This window comes from Leuciscus leuciscus (assembly GCF_965113295.1).
Source record: "Leuciscus leuciscus genome assembly, chromosome: 7".
Classification (NCBI taxonomy): Eukaryota; Metazoa; Chordata; class Actinopteri; order Cypriniformes; family Leuciscidae; genus Leuciscus; species Leuciscus leuciscus.
In genome coordinates, this window is record NC_138731.1 from 23,356,191 (window position 1) to 23,376,687 (window position 20,497).

At 36.9% G+C, this 20,497-nt stretch overlaps 1 protein-coding gene across 9 annotated transcripts in view; it reads left to right on the plus strand.

The window, feature by feature from the left end:
• thsd7ba (thrombospondin, type I, domain containing 7Ba) overlaps positions 1 to 20,497 on the plus strand; it is a 317,109-nt gene that overhangs the window by 178,190 nt on the left and 118,422 nt on the right. For all 9 annotated transcript variants that reach the window (XR_014207450.1, XR_014207451.1, XM_082175663.1 and 6 more), the window contains one exon: positions 18,568 to 19,411. Coding sequence is in view for 7 of the 9 variants with exons in the window: in XM_082175663.1 (XP_082031789.1) it covers positions 18,568 to 19,411 (844 nt within the window). In the remaining 2 variants the exon portion in view is untranslated. The remainder of the gene's footprint in view (positions 1 to 18,567; positions 19,412 to 20,497) is intronic.

The window sequence follows — 20,497 nt, forward strand, 5'->3', positions numbered from 1 at the left end:
CCAAAGTCCTCTTTTCTGATGAGAGCAAATTTTGCATCTCATTTGGAAACCAAGGTCCCAGAGTCTGGAGGAAGAATGGAGAGGCACACAATCCAAGATGCTTGAAGTCCAGTGTGACGTTTCCACAGTCTGTGTTGGTTTGGGGAGCCATGTCATCGGCTGGTGTTGGTCCACTGTGCTGTCCACTCAACACAGCCGTCTACCAAGACATTTTCAGAGCACTTCATGCTTCCTTCAGCAGACAAGCTTTATGGAGATGCTGACTTCATTTTCCAGCAGGATTTGCACCTGCCCACTCTGCCAAAATAACCAAAACCTGGTTCAATGACCATGGTATTACTGTGTAATTACTGTGTGATTTCATGTAATATTCAAATTTTTGAAATCCTGTTTTCGTGGGTTTTATGAGCTGGAAGCCCAAATTATGTACAAATAAACAACTAAATACTCGTTTAAGTTGTGGGCCCTGAATCTATAATCTATGGAAGTTTAATGTTTTGAATGGAATTATGGAAGTAAATAAACTTTTCCATGATATTCAAATTTTTTGGAAAGGGTCTGTATATTGAGTTTTTTACTTGTATCTAAGTGTAACTCATTTGTGGAAGTCATGTACTTTTGACATGCTCTCTCTCTCTCTCTCTCTCTCTCTCTCTCTCTCTCTCTCTCTCTCTCTCTCTCTCTCTCTCTCTCTCTTCTCTCTCTCTCTCTCTCTCTCTCTCTCTTTCTCTCTCTCTCTCTCTCTCTCTCTCTCTCTCTCTCTCTCTCTCTCTCTCTCTCTCTCTCTCTCTCTCTCTGTTGTTAGTCCAATGAGACTTGTCCTCTAAAACAGCCCAATTAGAACCCAATTAGCAGCTGTACATGAGGAATTTGTTTAGATGGTACACTTTTTTTTTTACATGTACTTTGCATTTAAAGCTGCATGCGATTACAAGCAGATGGTAGCTGCATAGAACACCTTAGTGTGAAGCTATATCTGAAGATCTTGAGCGCTGCTCAATTTGCACTTAGTTTGCATTGTTAGGTGATGTAATTTATCGCCCAGCAACATTCTCAACTTTATCTGTTTTAAATGTCATGTCATTCCAAAGTGAGTGTTAAATCTAATCCATTTTGAAAAGGCAGGAGTAGACTATCCGGTTTCAGTAAAGTTGCATACTCTTTGTAATGCATGTAGAGGACATGATGTCTTTTACTACTTCCTTTTTCCGACTTTGCAAGGTCACAGATCCTCACTGGTATTTACCCTCATATTCTGTTCTTGCTGACTTTACTGATTTTATACTTTTATTCCTTTCCTAATCTAATAGAACTGACTGTGAATAATGCTGCAATAACATCTTACATAAAAAACTATAAAAAAGAACTGTTGCATTACTTATGCATGAATACATGCAATGAATCTTCACAAACTAAAGGCACCCACACATTACAAGATGCGTGACTGTGAACTCAATGTGAACAAAGTGAATCTATGACAAAAGCCTGCACCAGTCACTCAGTATGTATTTTTAATAATGTTAAAATGGTGTTATGAATTTGATTATGTACTTTTCCATTTCATTGCGGGTGCAGTGCGCTTGAAGAGAGAGCCCGCCCACACGCTCTTCTGATTGGCTGTGATTGATTTTGTCACATCGTGTAGTCGTGTCGTGCCGCGTCTGGTGTGGAGAGACAAATTGCTTGCCGCTGGAATCTTTTCGCATTGCGCCTGGTTTAGGACATGGCGTTAAGAATCAAACCCTAGTCTTTATGCTGCATGTGCATGTTCTTCTGGCTTCAGAAGCCAAAACTAAAAGATCTAATACAAGACATAGATAGGACATGTATTAACCAATAATCACAATCTGAGGAACACATTAAACACCTTAGAATTGACTGAAATAAAATGTATTTCTCTTGTATTATTAATAAGAATATTTTTTGTTGTTGTCTTTAAAGGGGTCATATAATGTCATTTTTGTACAAGCTAATATGATTCTTTCAGCTCTGTTTTCAGCACGCCGTTAAAGTGCATGTGTCTTTAAATGATAATGAGCTTTGCTCACCCCGCCCCTCTGTTCTGTGCGTACACCGTTTGTAACCAGTGTTGCCAACTTAGCGCCTTTGTCGCTATTTTTAGCGACTTTTCAGACCCCTTTAGCGACATTTTTTTAAAAAAGCGACTAGCGACAAATCTAGCTACTTTTTGGACAAACCTCAGTAACCTCCAAATGTTGCCAGCACAGCCCTGCGAGCGCGAGGTTTGCGTTCTCCTTGCCGTCACACGCCTCTCTCTGCGTCTACCCTGATCAGTGAATGGCTGAGAGAGGAGCAGCAGCACGGACGGAACAGACGTGAATGAGCAGGGTTGTTTCCACGGACTTATCACTTATCTTTTATTTTATATTTAAAGAATTTAGTTTGACCATTTTATTTGATTACTTCTGCTTATCACTTGTAATACTCACTATCACAGTGCTTTAGTTCACCCAGTTCCCGAACTCTCTCAATTCAGATAATTTTACACATAAAAAATAGTCATTCAATAGCAACTCGTTGTATTGTCTAAACCGCTTTATTGGACATTCGGCTATATTATATTATATTATAGTGTGTTATATTAAAATACAGTATGTGAGCATGATTTTAACGAGAAAAAACATTAGGCAGGCAAGTACACCGTGATGACGTCATGAATATGCTAATTTACGCATGACGTCATCTAGCTACATTTAGCGACTTTTAGGGGAGGCGTTAGCTACTTTCCTTTGAAAATAGTTGGCAACACTGTTTGTAACACAATAACAATAACGCGTTGTTCATTCTAATCGTGGGATTATGAATTATATTGAGAACGTCGTACATAGAAAACATGCCGTAATGTACCCTGAGTGTAAAAATAGCCACATTCATCGTGAAGCGTGCAGCAAGCGATTTGCAAAGATTAATATAAAGATTAATATAAAGGTCAATAAAACGTTACACTCACTTCAGTTCTTCTGGAGGTGCAGCAGGAACACGAATAGTTGGTACTGATCCTTTTTTCAGGAGCAGCTTCTTAGCAAATAACCAGCTTTTTACTGATCCTCGTTTGTAAAGCAGTCTGGTGTGTGAAATGATTCGCGCAAACATGAAAGCATTGACGTTGATCGTGAGGAATATTCCCTTTGAAAACAAACTCAGCCACTGCGTCTTCAGCTGTACGGATTTAGGAACATCAACATGACTGCTGTGTTCTTTATTACACCCAAGAACAGAACACCACAATCACTTAGACACCATTCTACTCAGTGTTCCGGCTATCAACAACGAACGCGCCGGTCGGCGCGTGCTATGATTGACAGCTCGCTCACGAGGGCGCGAGGGCGGCTCTGTGTTGAAACGCTGCTGTCAATCAACCATCGTGGGAGGGGCGTCGATCTTGTGACGTCACAATATCGAACAGCTTGATTTGAGATGGGAGGAAACATATAAGAAGATTAATAAAAAAAAACACTGGATGGATTTTTATCATTTTATGATGGTTGTGTACAGGCACTGCCAACACACATTTCAGTACAATCAACTTGTAAAAGTGCATGTACCATTATATGACCCCTTTAATAGATTATTTGATAATGTTCTCAGTCATTGGAATGAAAAGGGACAGATACTCTTGCAGATATAAAGGACACTGCAACATAAATGGCAGGGTAATTTCTTCCTCCTTTTTGCATTTGATTCCCCAAGATGGCATGAGGAAAGATAGCAGCTCCTTTTTTTTTATCACTCTAATGACCTTAAAGTGCCATCATACGTGGTTCCATTACTAGTGACAAGGGTGAATTAAGCTGTCAATCTTCTCATTGTTAAAGATCATGTTATCTCTTGGTTTCCATTTTAAATGCATTTCAAGCCATTTCAAAAGCCAGAGAAAACAGTCAGATTTTTGATCTTTCCAACTCTGCAAATACAGCATGTTATTTTTGACTATTGAAAATTTTTGCTTCTTCCACTTTGTTTAGTTGTTTGTTTTGCGCATTTGTGCTCTGAGAACACAAAGAATCTATGAATGTTATGTCATGAATGATTTACATCAAGAGCTGACTCTGTCTCCCAATGCATGGTTTTATTTGCCTCAGATCCAAGTAGATGAGGAATGAGTGATAAAAGATCTTTCAAGAGCTTTCAGGCTCTGGATCTTGTCACAAGTTGTCAGATGATCCTACGCTGACAAGAGTTTGCTGTAAATAAACATGTTTGTCTGCGTGTCTCTTATAGGCTTGCCATATTCGCACTATGCAAAATGCTGCATATTTCTTTCAGCACGCAGCTGGTGCTGCCAAAGCGCCATCTGTCCCAAATTACAGAGTATCTTCTTGAATGTCTCGTTTTTAGCTTTTGTCATGTATCAGGAGCTGACTTCTTACAGCAGGCTTCTGCTTAACGCACATCTTTCACATTCATGTATCATAAGCTGCTCTAAAACACACAGCTCCATAAACACCACTGTTTCCCAGAGTTATGGTTTAGTCGTATAGTATACACTGCGGAAATATACAGCATACACAACGATTTCTACTGTACCTTATATGATACCTAAAAATGAGACTCATTGGTGTATCCAAGAGTCCAAGAGTTGGGCCTGAGATATCTGGAATGGCGTTGTGGCACTTTATTTTACCAAAATAATAAGTACAAATGTCAATTTTTTTTTTACATTAATACTGCCATTCAGTAAGCACGCGTTAAATTGATCAAAAGTAGCAGAAAAGACATTTATAAAAATATTTTTATTTCAAATAAATACTGTTGAACAGAAAATTAGCGAAGAATCCTGAAAAAAATGTATCATGGTTTCCACAAAAACAATAAGGGTCACAACGTTTTTCAAAATTGATAATAATAAATGTTTCTTGAGCACCAAATCACCATATTCCAAAACTGGAGAAATAGTTGCTGAAAATGTACAGGAATTTTGCCATTACAGGAATTAGTTCGATTTTAAAATGTATTAAATAGAAAACAGCTATTGTAAATTGTTATAATATTTCACAATGTTACTGTTAACTGTATTTTTGCTTAAATAAATGCAGCCTTTGTGAGCATAAGGACTTTTTATCCACCATTTGTTTGTCCAATAAAGCTGTAATTTAGATGTTTCCACATTTTTGTTTTAGGTTACCTTACTATAAAACACATAGAACCACTGAAATGAATTTCTCAAATAGTAGAGTTGGACTTTTGCATCTGTTCTGATTGGATTGTACAATCTGTTTATGAATAGACCAAGTGTGAATGCCCTCCAAGACACTTGTGAGATCTGGGCAATTTGACCACCTCAGGAGGGTTTTTTAAAAGCATTCAACAGAACTATTTGGTGCCCGTCAGTACACTTACATTGTTTTCTTCACTCTGTGTCTGTATGAGACACACTTTACAGTAACATCCCCTCTTCCTTTCCCTGAGATGTACAGTTTTTTTTTGTCTCTGTCTCCTGGTGCACTTTTTCTGTTGTGGTGCCACAAATCTTATTTAGAGCAAGATGAAGGTGCATGTCCCATCTTATGCATGGAAGCTGTGAAGAACTCCATTTATCTTCTTCCCCAACCACCGAAGAATGCCAGTGCAGTGTCCGTCCCTGTCTAATGGCTCTGGAGATAACACCTGGCTCCAGCAGTGGCTGACACTTCTGTTTTTCTCCACAGGAAAGAGGAAGTCAAAGGGAGGGATTATCACATGCTTTTGTTGTAGGAAGCACTGTTGACGGCACAATCATCATATTTATCAGTGTGTTCAGTATGTTCACCTGAAATCCGTTAAGTTCTGCATTCAGCGTGGAAAAAGACGGCAGACTTAAGAGTGAATTCACTATACAGATGCACTACTTAAGCACGCTATATTTCAGCGCAGAAATAACCACTAAAACCACCCACAATCCAGCATAAATAGTTCATTTTTAAATGCAAGAAATTGGGCCGTATTCATGAAACGTGCCGTATGAGTTTCTGTGTAAATTATACACAATGGTTCAAAAGTTTGGGGTCAGTAAGATTTTAAGATTTCAAAATAGATTTATTCAGCAAGGACGCTTTAGATTGATCAAACGTGATAGTAGAAACATTTGTAATTTTGCAAAGTGTTTCTGTTTCAAATAAATGTTGTTGTTTTGAACTTTCTATGCATCAAATAATAGAAAAAATGTATCACGGTTTCCAAAAAACATTTGTCAGTCTTCAACATTGACAATAATAAGAAATATTTTTATATATATATATATATAATAAATGCAGACTTTGTGAGCACATGAAAAAAATAAAAAAATCTTACGTTAAAGTTAGACTGTAATGTACGCTATCCTTATTAATTTTTCTTATAATTTTCTATAATTTATAATCCATTTTAGAAGTTTATTTTGCTATTTTTTTTAAGCATGAACCCGCCTTCTTTTGATGTTAATTAAGCTTAATATTGATTACGACTTGTTCACAAAAGTAAGCACAATTTGCCAATGCCATTAATGTAATTAATTAAAGCATGATTAAACTTTATATGCATGGATAATCGCCCTCATTCACAGCCACACACAAATGTTGCGTCCACAATTTTCTGGTGTGTTTGTGCTGTTACCTCATTTGCACAGTTCCTTTAGTGAATGGTGCTAAAACAATGCAGACAGCTCATCTATAAAAATCATTTCCCGGTGAATTCCCCCTTAATGTTGAGAAAAGCACAGATGGCCTGTTTTGAACTGCAGTAAAAGTGCGGTCCTTCAAGTGTTATTTCATCTTTAAAACACTCAATTTAAACAAGGTCATTGTAGGATCTCTTGAATTCTCAGTGTTGTCACAGTTACTTCTCGCTGCCTGACAGATATTTCGATCGCGAGTATTTAGAGGAACACATCAGCGCGACAGACGATCTTCATCTTAATCTCACTGCTGTCATGGAAATCTGCCCGTTTTTGGTCTGATGAAGTCCTTTCCCTTGTTCAAAATGTGTTTGCAGTTTTTCCAGATGCTCACCCTCTGGTTACATTGTCTTTAGAACTGAAGAGGCTCAGTAACACTGAAAATGAGCCAAAACATGTTGTTATCTCAATTGCACAATTTGGGCCATTTCAATTTTCCCTCTAGGATTTGTGTCCTTGGTCTTCTCTGTTGCCGTCTTCTCATCGCTGTTTTTCCTTCAGTTGGCATGTGATACCAGTGTTCCTGATAGCTTTGGAGAGGTGAGAGTGTATCCTCTCTCGATTAGCCCTCAGCTCGCATGCTCTCTTATGTCAAGAGTCATTTACACTACAGAAGACATGTAATTACACCTCTGGTATAATATGAGTTTGACTGAGCCTGTCAGTCACTAGAGCGGCAAGCCATATCTCTCTGCTCTCTGTCTAAGAGCCAGTGGCGTACCTTTGTTAAAAAAAAATCAGTGGGCAGGAGTGTGTGTGTGTGTTGAGGTTGCTAATACAATGCGATATCAGATATTTACAATAATTCATGTTTAATTTCAATAGTACATTGAGTTTAATTTATCGAAATAGAAGTCATGTTTAATGTGATAGTTTCATCCTTAAAATCTACTACTGTATATTACAATATATTGTCAGTCACGAGATTCTTCATGTTAGTGAAAAAATGCATAAATCCGCTATAATTGTTAATGTGCCCTTACTGTCTGGTGGTAGAACTTTTGTTAAGCGTATCAGAGGTTCCGGGTTCTTCATGTTTTTTTGTGGGGTTTTTTCTCTCTCATTAAAACCAAAGATGTTCATCAGTGATTGTACAGTATATCAAGAGCAGTGACATGTTTTTGTGCATTTTGTTTTGAGATTTCACTGGAAATAGAGATAGCGATAGATTGAAGTGGCTCGTCTGTGTGAAGACTGTGCACGAAACTGATAATCAACAATTAACACTTAGAATGATTTCAAAAACAACACATTCCAGATCGCCTCTTAACAAACAAACAAAATGAATATATTGCTAGTTCAACTGGAGATGTTTCATTTGTATTGGGTACATTTGTGCTGCATGCGAGATGGCTGGTGGGGACATGTCCCGCCCACAAATTACGTCTATGGTAAGAGCAAAATTTGCCAAGCTTTTAAAGATATAAAAGTGTTTGAACCACTGTCGTATTGCTTGGTTAGTGAATGCACATGAAACGGCACAGAATGTATAAAGACTGAGGCTATTGCAACAATTCAAATTGTATTTATTTGGAATAAAAAATATATTTATTTTCAATATATTAAACATAAAAAATTTTATAAATAAAAAAATATTTTCTTGACAATTAAGTTTAATTATTTTCTAGATACATTTTTGTTTATATTTTTTTATTGCCATAATGCAAGATGCCCATGTCATTTATAGGTGTGGAAATCTTTAGGCACCTCAAGATCCAATCAGATTCCAAAACTTTTTTTATTAATTGGTTTACAGACTTTAAATCTTAAATGTATTAGTATTTGTAATAACTTTTTTTAAATAATCACAAATTAAAGAAGAAATTTTAAGAATTTTCAACTATAGTTTCAGAACATACAAGTAAATAGTAAATAATTAAGAGGAACAAAGAAGCATTGTACAAGCAATGAACAAAGAGTGATTTCTTTACATAAAAGTCTGATAAATGTTTCAGAAGTTCATAAAAGTTCATTCAAAGAAATCGTGAGTCAGTTTCATGTAAATTTTACCTTGTTTTATTCTGTTCCTATGCTACTTTGAGTTATAATGACTCTTGGGTAACAAAGTTTCAAGTGTATAGTTTAAAAAAAGATCAGAGTTATGAATGTGGACCATAGGGTTTAAGAGCTACAGACATCTGTATTTGGGTATGTCATTTTCAGAAAATTCTCAAAAATAGGGGCGCTGGTTAAGAGGTTAAAGAGAGACTGAATCCTCAAGCCAACCGGTTTCAGTCTCTTTGAGAAGTGGAGTGATGTGCAACGTGAAAATTTAAGTGTTTCTGACCTTGGATGCATATAAATCTATTGTAGGAAACCTTCAAAACAAAAATAGAAGCCTTTAAATTAGTACAATATGGGGCAATTTAAGTATCTGAATGTTTTCAAGTCAAGAGATTTTTCTCTTTTTTCAGACATTTTCAGACTTTTTTCAGACATTTAGCTTTATTGCTTTTTGATTATTACTGATGACATCATAGACCGCAGGCAATCTAATAGGCTGCATTCACACCAATGCAGATATAATTTGACTTTAAAGCATTTTGAGATGCGAGTGCATTTATCCACTGAGACGCACAGCCACAAGTGCTCTTCACAAAGCGTATGTGAGCCTTTGAAAGCAGTACATATATTAGTATATATATATTGCACGAGACTTTTTACAGATAATTATAATCTCAGCTTTAATAATTAATTTCACCGTTTTTAGAGTTGTTTGCATTCCAAATGTTGCCATAGAAATGCACATCTGAGAGAAGGAAATCAACAAATAATTATTATAATGGCTGTGAGTACAGCTGTGTCTGAATTTCCACCTATTGGGAAATGAAACGGTATCTTTCCAGTGGCCCTGCAATGGAGTAGGAAGCTCCATGATTTGACTGCAAGTCAAACAGGATCTGTTGTAACAGCTGGCATCACTCTCCATTTCAAAAGAAACAACTCCATCAATACTGTGATTAATATTCATCATCTATGCGACTGTCCAGTCTTTTTAGCAGCGTACATGGCAGACTGAAACAAAACAGACAAACAAAAGTGCCTATGTGTTTGCTTTCACATTTGCATAAAATCATTCTGAGTGAATACAGGATTTGACTCACTCAAGGTTATGAATAATGAAAAGAAACACATTAAACAGGTCAACAGTAACTGGGATGTTCTTTGAGTTAACCTCATTCACCTTATGAACTGTTGTTGTTTTAGGAGATATTCAGTAGTGTTAATATTTGCCCAAATGCTGTAGGAAATCAAAAGAAATGTTTAAAACATTTAGCTTAATTGTTGCCAACATGCCTAATACATATTCCGTATTAAAGTGATGGTATAGCTACAAATGTAACTGCATAGTGGCACACAGGGCCTAACTTTTTGCCACACCTGCAAATGGCTGGTGACTTTAGAAAATCTACCAGCCATAAATATTTTTTACCGGGCATGAAACTGTTTTTGCAAAAACAGGCAGTTATGACACCAAAATATTAGATACCAGTAAAAATTCACAATTCTCTATTCCAATTTCTGATACCACAGCTAAAACTACTTTAAATTTAAACCATTATTAAAGACGAATAAGCAGTCAGTAATAGCACAAAGAAATACAACAGAACATAGATACAAAAATAAATAAACAATGGTTTTCGAGTACTTTTTTTTTTCAGGTAGTTCTAACGATAGTTTTCAGGTAGGCTACAGAAATGTAATAAAGTAATCAAATTTAAAATAATCACTGCATTGTCTTCACTGTATAAATTAAAAAGATTAATCCTTATTAAAGTAAAACAAAAAAAGTTATTCAGAAAAGAGCAGTGAGTGATTTTCTCTTTGTCTTTTGTTGTTTTATTAACATTAACGACACAAACAGCAGCAGGATTATTATGCTGCTGTCACTTTAAGACCTGCACGGATCCAATATAGGCTATACACATGTTTTTTTCTCAACTATTTATGTTCACTTAAGACATAATCGACATAATGTTTACTAGGGTACTTTGTGTGAATTTGTTCTTTTCATAAAAATAATTCCTTCATCAAATTCATACAAATTTTACTGGCCAACTGGCTATTGACACCGTTTCATAAACTCGCCAACGCAGATTTTGACTCGCATTTGGCGCTTGGTGAGTGTTCATTTTAGGCCCTGGTATTACAGCTTTGTGGGACTGTGTAGTATCTACTTATTTTAATATCTTCTTTATTATTAATATTAATATTAATATTATTAAGATATTTTATAGTTATGTTTAAGTAGAATTCCATCTGATTCAGTTCTAAAATCAGATCTTATTTTAATGCTCCCAAAGCTCGCAAAAGGGGGGGAGTGCAGTTTAAGAGATGTTACCGTTCACAGTTCTTGCATGTACCTCACCTCAAACATCTGGAGTGTTAACTGTAGCTCCATCTGGCTGGATGAGTCTGAGATGTTTGTGTTCAGCATCTCTGAGTGTTGCTCCGCAGCTGACTGAACTCCACTCAATTATTAAGTAATTAAACATCAGTCATCAATATTTCTCATCAGTCCAAACAGACACCTGGATGAAATTAAGAGCAGTAAAAGATGGATGGACTACAAGTTTATAACCACATGAGGTGCCATATATACGAATGCAATAATTAAGCACTCGCTAGACTGAATAAATTAAACACGACAGGATTCAGCGTGGAGATATAGTCATGAATAATTTAGTACCTCGCTTAACAGTTAATTTCAAGTCTCACAATAATTTGCATATTGATGGAAATTTTTCTAACTTTTCTGTTTATTTTAGTTATAAAATGCAAGGCATAGTGCATATATAAACATGCAATAAAATCAAGGCTGAAATTTAAGTCAGCACTGTAAGTCACTTTAGATGCAAGTGTATGCCAAATGCATAAATGTTAATGTAACAAACATCTGGCCTAAGCAGACAATACTACAACCAAAAGATTTGGAGCAGTGTTGAAAAGACATTGATTTTGTTTAATGTAGATATTATTTTGTCTGTTTGTGGTTATCTGTATGAGTATGTCATTTTATTGTATTGTTTTTTGTCAAATTTTGTAATTATTTACTCACCTCCACTCGTCATTTTAAACAGTTTATTTTGTCTGTGGAACAATTCTTTTGACAATTTCCCTAAACAAATTGCATATGTGTTTGATACAACATGAACATAATTGTTTGTGTAAATTATGCTTTTAGCATGTAAGTGGAATAGTTGTTATTTGTCATTGTAAAAACGATCATCACACTTGTCTGCTATCAGGCTGTGGGTGAAAATAATAGGCCTCCTGGTGTGTCAAGCGCAGTGCTGATCCCTTGATGTAGTTACAAAAGCTGTAATGAATGGGGCGATGCCACTGGCTGTAGGTGAGACCAAAAGAGGGGCAGTGGGATGAGAAGGGTCTGACCATTGATGGACTGTGTGATTATTCAGCCCTGGAGGTGTAGATCTCTGGAAAGGAATGGTTTGTTGTGTTTGCTGCTGCTCTGTCAGTGTAATCACTCTGAATCAAGCTGCTATAAATCACTTGCACAGCACAGCTGGTGCTGGAACAGCCGCATTGGCTGGGACGAGGCTGGGGTGCGGAAACACGTTGAGCTGACCAGGTGCAGTGGATTGAGAGCAGCTAGTGGCTTGTTAGGGATCAGTGATTCACTGATTTTATGAGCTGTCTGGATCATCAACAATCAGCAGCTGTGTGTGTGTGTGTGTGTGTGCAGGTGTGAACACATGTTGAGGATATTTCATGTCAGTTCTGCAAACTGAACGCTTTAGCCCAAAGCAGCAGTGGCAGGAAGGTGCAGTAGTTTTGCAGTGTCAGACTTTTCGATCCATACAATGTCTGAACCATATTGCTCCTTATTCTGGATAAGAAATGACAAACACATATGCATATGCTTATACATATGTATTTATACTGGGACTTTTCAGTCTTTGTATCATTCTTCTCGTGTTTGTTCCAGTCGGACTGTAAGTCTGTATTAGAGTTTTCCTCTGACTCTTTCCACAAGTTACATTGTTACTCCAGTAGGTGGCTACAACTGACTGTTTATGAGGGAATCATTGAATAAGTAATTCAACCGATGGACTATCAAACGACTATCTTTAAGTGAGTTATTGAACATTCACTCTACAGATTTTGAGTGTCATTGAATTATTCACTCAACTGATTATTTCAAAAATGCTGATTTGTTCAGTCTTTGAGCGTACTGAAATTCTTTCAGGAACATCATACAGTACTGTGTGTTGTTCGGATGTGCTAGCTTGGGTTAATTCTGCTGTAATTCTGCTTCCTGTGGACTAGAGCTGCACAATTAATCATTGAAAGATTGTGATTTCGATTCAGACATCCATGTGATCTTATTCCTAATGACAACGATTCTTGTATGTCTATTATTTCTTTGACAAGTACGATCACAGCAGAACATTCAAATCTGCGTTGGCGCTGCTGCTGACCCAAAGAGAGCAGTTGTCATGTATAGGAATGAAACAGCTTCACAAACAGTCTTTTTAACCACACAGTATCATTGTTTCTGTGTTACAATAATTCAGATGATCACAGAACATTGGGATTAAGGTTTATAGTTCGGACATAATCACTGATGTTTACGGTAGTGATCAAAATAGAGTAAATCAACTTTTGAAAGTACCTTGAAGCTTCAAATTAAGACATATATTATTGTATTATACATGTATTAATTACATAGTTTAACCAGTAATTGGGGACAAGTGACTGTTACATTTTTTTAAATCTTTTATTCAAAAGATTTGCTGATTCATCCAGTAATGAAACAAGTGAAGTCTTTGGCCATTTCTCAATGTGCGTTCTTAAGCGTTCTTGCGTCCTTGTGTTCTTGTACTACGTTTTCATCAACCGTCAAAGTTCAATTCCAATACTCAAGAAGTTTTGGCTTTACCGCAGCTCTAGAATAAAGTTATTGTCCAGCTAAAGTTAGTTTTGATTGATTCACTTCCTTCGCAATGAGCATTAGTTATTAACTTAGGGGCCGCTAACACGATACCGTTCACTACACTTAAGAGATTTGCCGCTGCAAGCTCGCAAATACGTCACAGCTCGTGGAAGTAAACATTTGTCATTTTGTTTTGCTTAATTTTAATAAAGTGATAAAGACCTGGAGAAGCCTGCAGTATTTTTAATGGCGTATTAAAAATAATCTTAACATTTACAAAGCATAAGTAACATTAAATACAAATTTTCACAAATACACGTGGTAAAATAAAACAATGTAAAATAATATGTGAAAGTTAATTGACTTAAGGCCAAGTATGGTGTCTCATTCTCGGAATTTGTGCTCTGTTCATTTACTGTCCATTCAACCCGAAATAAGTAATATAACCATTCCAATGACTCCGAAGCTGTTCAGTTAAGGTAAAAAAAGTTACTTAGTTCACCTTTAACCCTTAGGCCCTTATATGTTACACAATAAAATATATAATAAAATAATATGAAAATAATGTCTGATATGATCAAATAAATGTTTGAATAGGTTAAAACATTTGTTTATGATGTGATGTTGTATTTATTGTGTGTTGGACGCTACTTATAATATGCTGGCACGTTCTCAATTCAATTCTCACAAAGATGGTTCTGTGTCCTTGCGTCCTTCCGAGCTCATTATTTTCCCCTCCGTTAAAGGTAACCTGGCAAGACCGGTCCCTCTTGGAATTGAGAAACAGCCTTTATGAGTGAGTCATTGAATCATTCATTAAAAAAAAATTTGTGATTCTCAATTTATCCAGAATCGTGCAGCTCTGATGTGGACCTATTTTCATTAGTGGAGAAAAAATTATAAAAAAAATGTAAGTTACTCATTATTCCAATTTCATGTCTATTGAGCTGTTTTATAAAAACAATAGTTTGAATTACAACACCGCTCTGATTACCTGCAGCTGAATTATAACTGTGTTGACATTCAGAACAACAGCACTCGCTTGTGTGTAATGGCTAACCAGTATGGCATGGAAAACACTAGAAAGTCTCCCCAAGTGATTCATTTCTGGTTATTTCACAGATATGAATGTTTTAGGAACGTGTTGGTCATTTTTATGCATCAGTTGCACACTGTAATACCACAGCTTTGAAAAAGTAAATGTTTACATTAAGCAGCTCATGTTACATGTTACGCATGTAACATGCCTATGCAGGTATCTTTCATAATGTACCATCTGGTGTTCCCTGTATAGTTTACAGCAGCGTTTCCCAACAATACTGTCACAACATCCGTCTTGCCGCGTATTCACATTACACATCGGTGATGTCCGTGCTGTCAACAGTAACGCATGCGATCAATGTTTTTCAGTTTAATGCGTTACAAATATTTAACGCAATTAACGCAGAATACGTTTTTTTTCTGTCATCCTTTGGCTAGCGTTACATTATATGATCACGTTCCTCTTTATGCAAATGCTTTTAAACCATTCAAGTGCCACATGACAAAAGAGAGCGCGCTGTCTATCAATGAATGTCCTGCTGGCACACAAGAGCACAGAACGACGCGCATCAGAATAGACTTCTCTTTCGCGCTTGAACCAATAATAACTCACAATTATGCCAACATTTTCGTTTTGTTGAGTATCCTCATAAAGAGCAGTCTTAAATGAGTTAAATGAAGTCTTAAATGAATGTAAAGAGTTGTGAGAAAAAGGGCACAGGTAAAAATAACATTTATTATGGGCTTATGTGAAGATTGTTTTAAGTTCACTTAAATTAAAAGTTGTTATTTTTTTGAGAGCCTAATAAATGTTAAAATTGATAGCTTTCAATTATACTGTAATGTTGAATGGTGATAATTAATGTTTAAAATAGAAAATAAATAAATAATTGAAGACATTTGGTATCATAGGTGTCAGTGATACCGGCCTTCATTCATAAAAATATGCCATTAAACAATTATTTAAAATATACTGTCTTTATGTTGTTTCCACATTAATTTGGAGATTAACTGTGAAATTATTACATTATAAAATATATTAAAAACTTATATTAAAAACAAGCTATCTTGTGCAATTACAACAAAATATATCCCAATATAAAAACACAAGCAAACATTTAGGTGAGATTTGCAATGGTAATTGAGCAATGTTTATATATGAATAAAAGCCTTAATTAAATATATCATCATATAAAGTGATTTCTTCAGAAGAAATGACTGATTCCTAGACTTTCAAAGGATGGACAATTTTTAGTTTTTATTCATATTAAAAATATCTACAGTATATGACAGTAGGGGGTTCTTCCCTGTGGTATTGAAAATCGATACATTTCAAGGTATCATATCAAAGTAGTTTCATAACAACACTTTTGTAGGGTGCCACAATTTTCTGAAAAAATTCAAAGGGTGCTGTGGCTGAACATTTTTGGGGAAAAACTGGTTTACAGCATTAGTTGAGACAATTTTGTATTTAATTTTTTGGAGGAAATTAGCCATGTACTATACCTGATAGGCCCCAAATTAATCAATATTGAATCAAAGTTAATCGAATCGCATGCCCAGCCCTAGTGTCAATTAACATATTTTTTTTTACTTGAAGCAAATGTTGTCGTTTGTCTTTTTTACTTGTCAAAGTGCACCAGAATGCTTTGTTTACATGTTAATATCACAAAAAAATACCCTCCAACAACTATATAGTTCATAAACATGTCACCTTTTTCATCTCTTCTAAGTTTGCAGGTCTGAGGACATATACACCTCTCAACACATGAAGTGGGTTGTTGTAGTGTCTGCATTGTAGATATTTGCTCCACTCTTGATCCTTCACTCTAAAATCAGTGTTCAGCGTTACAAACAACCATGTTGAGTCTGTGCCTGCTCGTTTCTGTATAGCCCCACAAGCTGTAGTTCACACTCTAATGTCTATGAATATGATTCTGAGGTTGAGAGTGTCTGCAGACTGAGAAGGTTTTTCATCTTTGGTCTGTGCAATATAATATTTGATTCCCCCGCTTTTTAAACATCCGAACCAGTTCAATACAGCAACGTTGACTTAACCATTAGCATGTTTGGGGCGAAACTATCAGTTTGTAAACTGTGATTATTTTTGTCATTTTCATTCTGTGTGTGAATGAATGTGCGAGTGACGCAGAAATTACACACTTCAGCTTCAAGTGTGAATTTAAAGAACACAGCAGCTGCATTCACTCACTGAATCTTGTGGTTTTATCCTGAAGGTTTATAAATGCAGATACAACAACAGAGGACAAATCAATCTTGATCCATTTGTGCATGTGCAGTCAATCTATAGACTCAGTGGAGGGAGTCTGTGGGAGGCATTGACATGCCTTTAAACGTTGGTATTAGCTTGGCTTCTTTAGGGGAATGAACGTGAAATGATGGTGTTTACATGTTATTAGGTATTTTACACACTTAGCTTAGAAAAGTCTGTGAGATATGTTTAATTCCTTCAGTTAAATACATAAGCATGGTGTTGTGGTAAACATGCGGTGTCTCATGAAGAAATAACTTCATGATGTGCTCCAGTGAGCTACAGTACTATTCAGCAGTTTAGGATGTTGTAGCTGAGTGTGCTGCTTTCCGGCTAACCTGGATTTTTTATTTATTTTTTCAGTTTGCACAGATGAGCTTTTAATGTGGCCATCAATTTAAAATGAAACAAAACGCTAAAATAATATAATTTTTATTATACAAAGTCCCTAATCACACAAATGCCGTACAGTGCAATAATTGCCAAAGTGTCTGTTCACTTGTTTGTTCACTATTGCAAAATGCTCTACATTTCATTAAGCATTTCTTTATCTGCTGTATAGTGATAATAGAATATTCCTTGTTGGGTGTTAGTACAACGCTCAGCAGATATTTTAGCAGTGTTTGTAATGTTTTTGTTTTAGTTTTTTCAGACACTTGATACACTACCATTCAAAAGTTTGGGTTCAGTAATATATTTTTTAAATAGATTAATGATTTTACTCAGTAAAAGTGAGTGTAAGGACTTTTACATTGCAAAACTTTAGCATTTTACTAAAAATCTATATCATATAAATAAATAAAAAAAGGTTTCCACAAAAATATGAAGCATCACACCATTTTAAACTGTGATAATAATCAGAAATGTTTCTTGAGCACCAAATCAACATATCAACAGAATGATTTTTGAAGGATCATGTAGAGGACTCTGAAGAGTAATGATGCCGAAAATTCAGCTTTGCCGTCACAGGAATAAGTTACATTTTAAAATATATTTCAACAGAAAATAGTTATTTTATTAAATTGTATTATATTAATTTTACAATATTCATGTTTTACTGCATTTTTGATGATATAAATGCAGCCTTGGTGAGCATAAGAGACTAAAACATTTAAAAATAAAATCTGACTGACCACAAACTTTTGAAATGTAGTGTGCAAGTTAATGTTGATATTGATAAGGGTCTGTCAGGCTTAAAAAATGACACACACTGAAGTTTGAAGTCTGAAGCCATATGATAGCTTTATGTGATGAATAAACCAAAATTTCCCATATTTCCCAAGTCTTCCAAATTTCTTAAATTGAATAATGTAGTTTTTTCCTTGCATTGTGAAAGTTCACCTGGGTCTGCCTGGCTTCAAAAATGACACACACACACAAAAAAAAGTCTGAAGCAATACGATAGCTTTGTCATAAATAAACCAAGGTTTATGGAGTTATTGTCTGAATATCCTTCATGTTGCTTTAAAGAAATTCAGATGAGTTTGGAAAGACATGAAGGTGAGTACATAATGACAGAATTCTATTTTTGGGTGAACTAATCCTTTAAAGTAGAGCATAATGCAGTCCAGGTGATGCGCTCTATCACAGATATCCTGATGATTTATGTACTGGGTTGAGCTCATAGTTATGAGTGCTGAGGTATTTATGTGAAAGAGTTAAGTTCGAGAGCTATTGTTCATTCTTTCCTCTCCACTTTTCCAGGTCATTGGGGCAGGTGTATGGGGGAAGAATGTGGAACTGGCGGGGTCCAGTCCAGAACGGTGTGGTGCATCCACACAGAAGGCTGGACCACGCACCACTCCAACTGCCGGCACGCAGACAAACCCGAGAGCCAGAGGTCATGTTTTAAAGTGTGTGAGTGGCACCAGGATCTCTTCGAATGGGAGGTGACAGAATGGGGGCCGTGCGTTCTAGCCCCCTTCCAGTCCAACGAGCTCAAACCTCGGACTGCGGAGTGCGTCACGGCCCAGCACGGCATCCAGAGACGGAAAATCCATTGCGTGCGCACCTCGAACCGCACGGCAGTTACGGAGAGGATATGCGAGTTCTTCTCCCCGCGACCGGCGCTCGAACAGGCCTGCTTGATCCCCTGCCCTCACGACTGCGTTGTGTCCGATTTCTCCTCCTGGTCCGGCTGCAGTCGAACTTGCGGCACGGGTCTCCAGCACCGGACCCGGCATGTGCTCGCTGCGCCGATGTACGGAGGTGCTAACTGCCCTAACCTCACCCAAACGAGGAATTGCGCGAACCTTTTGCCCTGTCCGGTTGGGGAAAGCGAGCATCACTACAGCCTTAAAGTCGGCCCCTGGAGCGAGTGCAGGCAGCCGCAACACAAGGGGCTTTGGATGAGCGGAAGGACCATGCTGGACTTCAGCACGGGAGATACCGAGAGGAACACCGTGAAACGGCATATCCAGAGCTCCCAGCTCCACCACCACCACCTCCACCACCACCACCACAGCCTCAAGGGCTTGGACGTGGAAATCGGTTACCAGACGCGCCAAGTTCGTTGCGTGCGCAGCGACGGCAAGAACGCCATGCTGAGGTAAGAAGCCCTGAACGTACGCAGACACATCAGGCGTGTCTATTCAATTTACAATAATCTGTGTACAAGCAATGCATGCCTGAAAGACAAACCCTCTGAGAACATAAACCCTTTTAAGGTCTAAATCCCAGATTATGCTCTTGAAAGCAAGGTACTGCTGCTGCTTGTGTGAAAGGAATTGCTGTGCAGCTGGATTTTTGAAGCGGCTCTCTGAAGTGGGCCTAGCTAAATCGGTTAGTCCTCCATTAATCTCCCTCCCGCTGCCGTACTATACAAGGTGAGCAGAGAGACATGCCTCTGGCAGCAGCGACGGCAGCATGGGAGAACTGGATCTCTGAGCAGAACCGACTCTGGCGTGATGGAAAGGATTGAATTTACTCTCTTGCTGCAATCTCTGCATCCATAGTATGAGTTTGGAATGACGGTCAATCACTGTTACGCTGTAGTTTGTGCTTTATTCTCGTTTCGGTCTCGCTCTCGGTAGAATAAGAAGTCGTTGAGATGTAGCTCATCCTTCTCTCACAAAGAGTATAGATTTCCTGCAAACTGAGGATAATGAATGCTGGAACTAAGGCAGGCTTTCAACATGACTTTAAAGATGCCTCCTTTGCAAAATATTGATTCACAGGCAGGCACTCATGATAAAGGTTTTAAGTCTCAAATGTAGACTTTCATGTCTTTGCTCTATTTTACCTGTGTTATGGTGCTGTCTGCTGCAGCTTGCTTTCTGAGGTAGTTTATGTCTAATAATACAGGGGTTTGAATATTTTAGACACCATAGAGCCCAGATATAATCATCCTTGTGAGAGGGACCCCCATCCTAAAATTTAAAAAAGACATCTGTATGTATTCATGGATTAAGACCAAATTTATACTGTGAAAAAATAATGTTATAAACATATGTAAAACATTATTAGAAAAATATTTAGTTGCCATTACATTACATTAATACATTTGTTCCTGTACAGTTAGATGTATTATTTAATATATTTACATTTTATTATATATATTTATTTTAATCATATGATTTATTTAGTTGAATCTTATTTCTAACAAATACACACTACAAATAATGCACATCTGCCC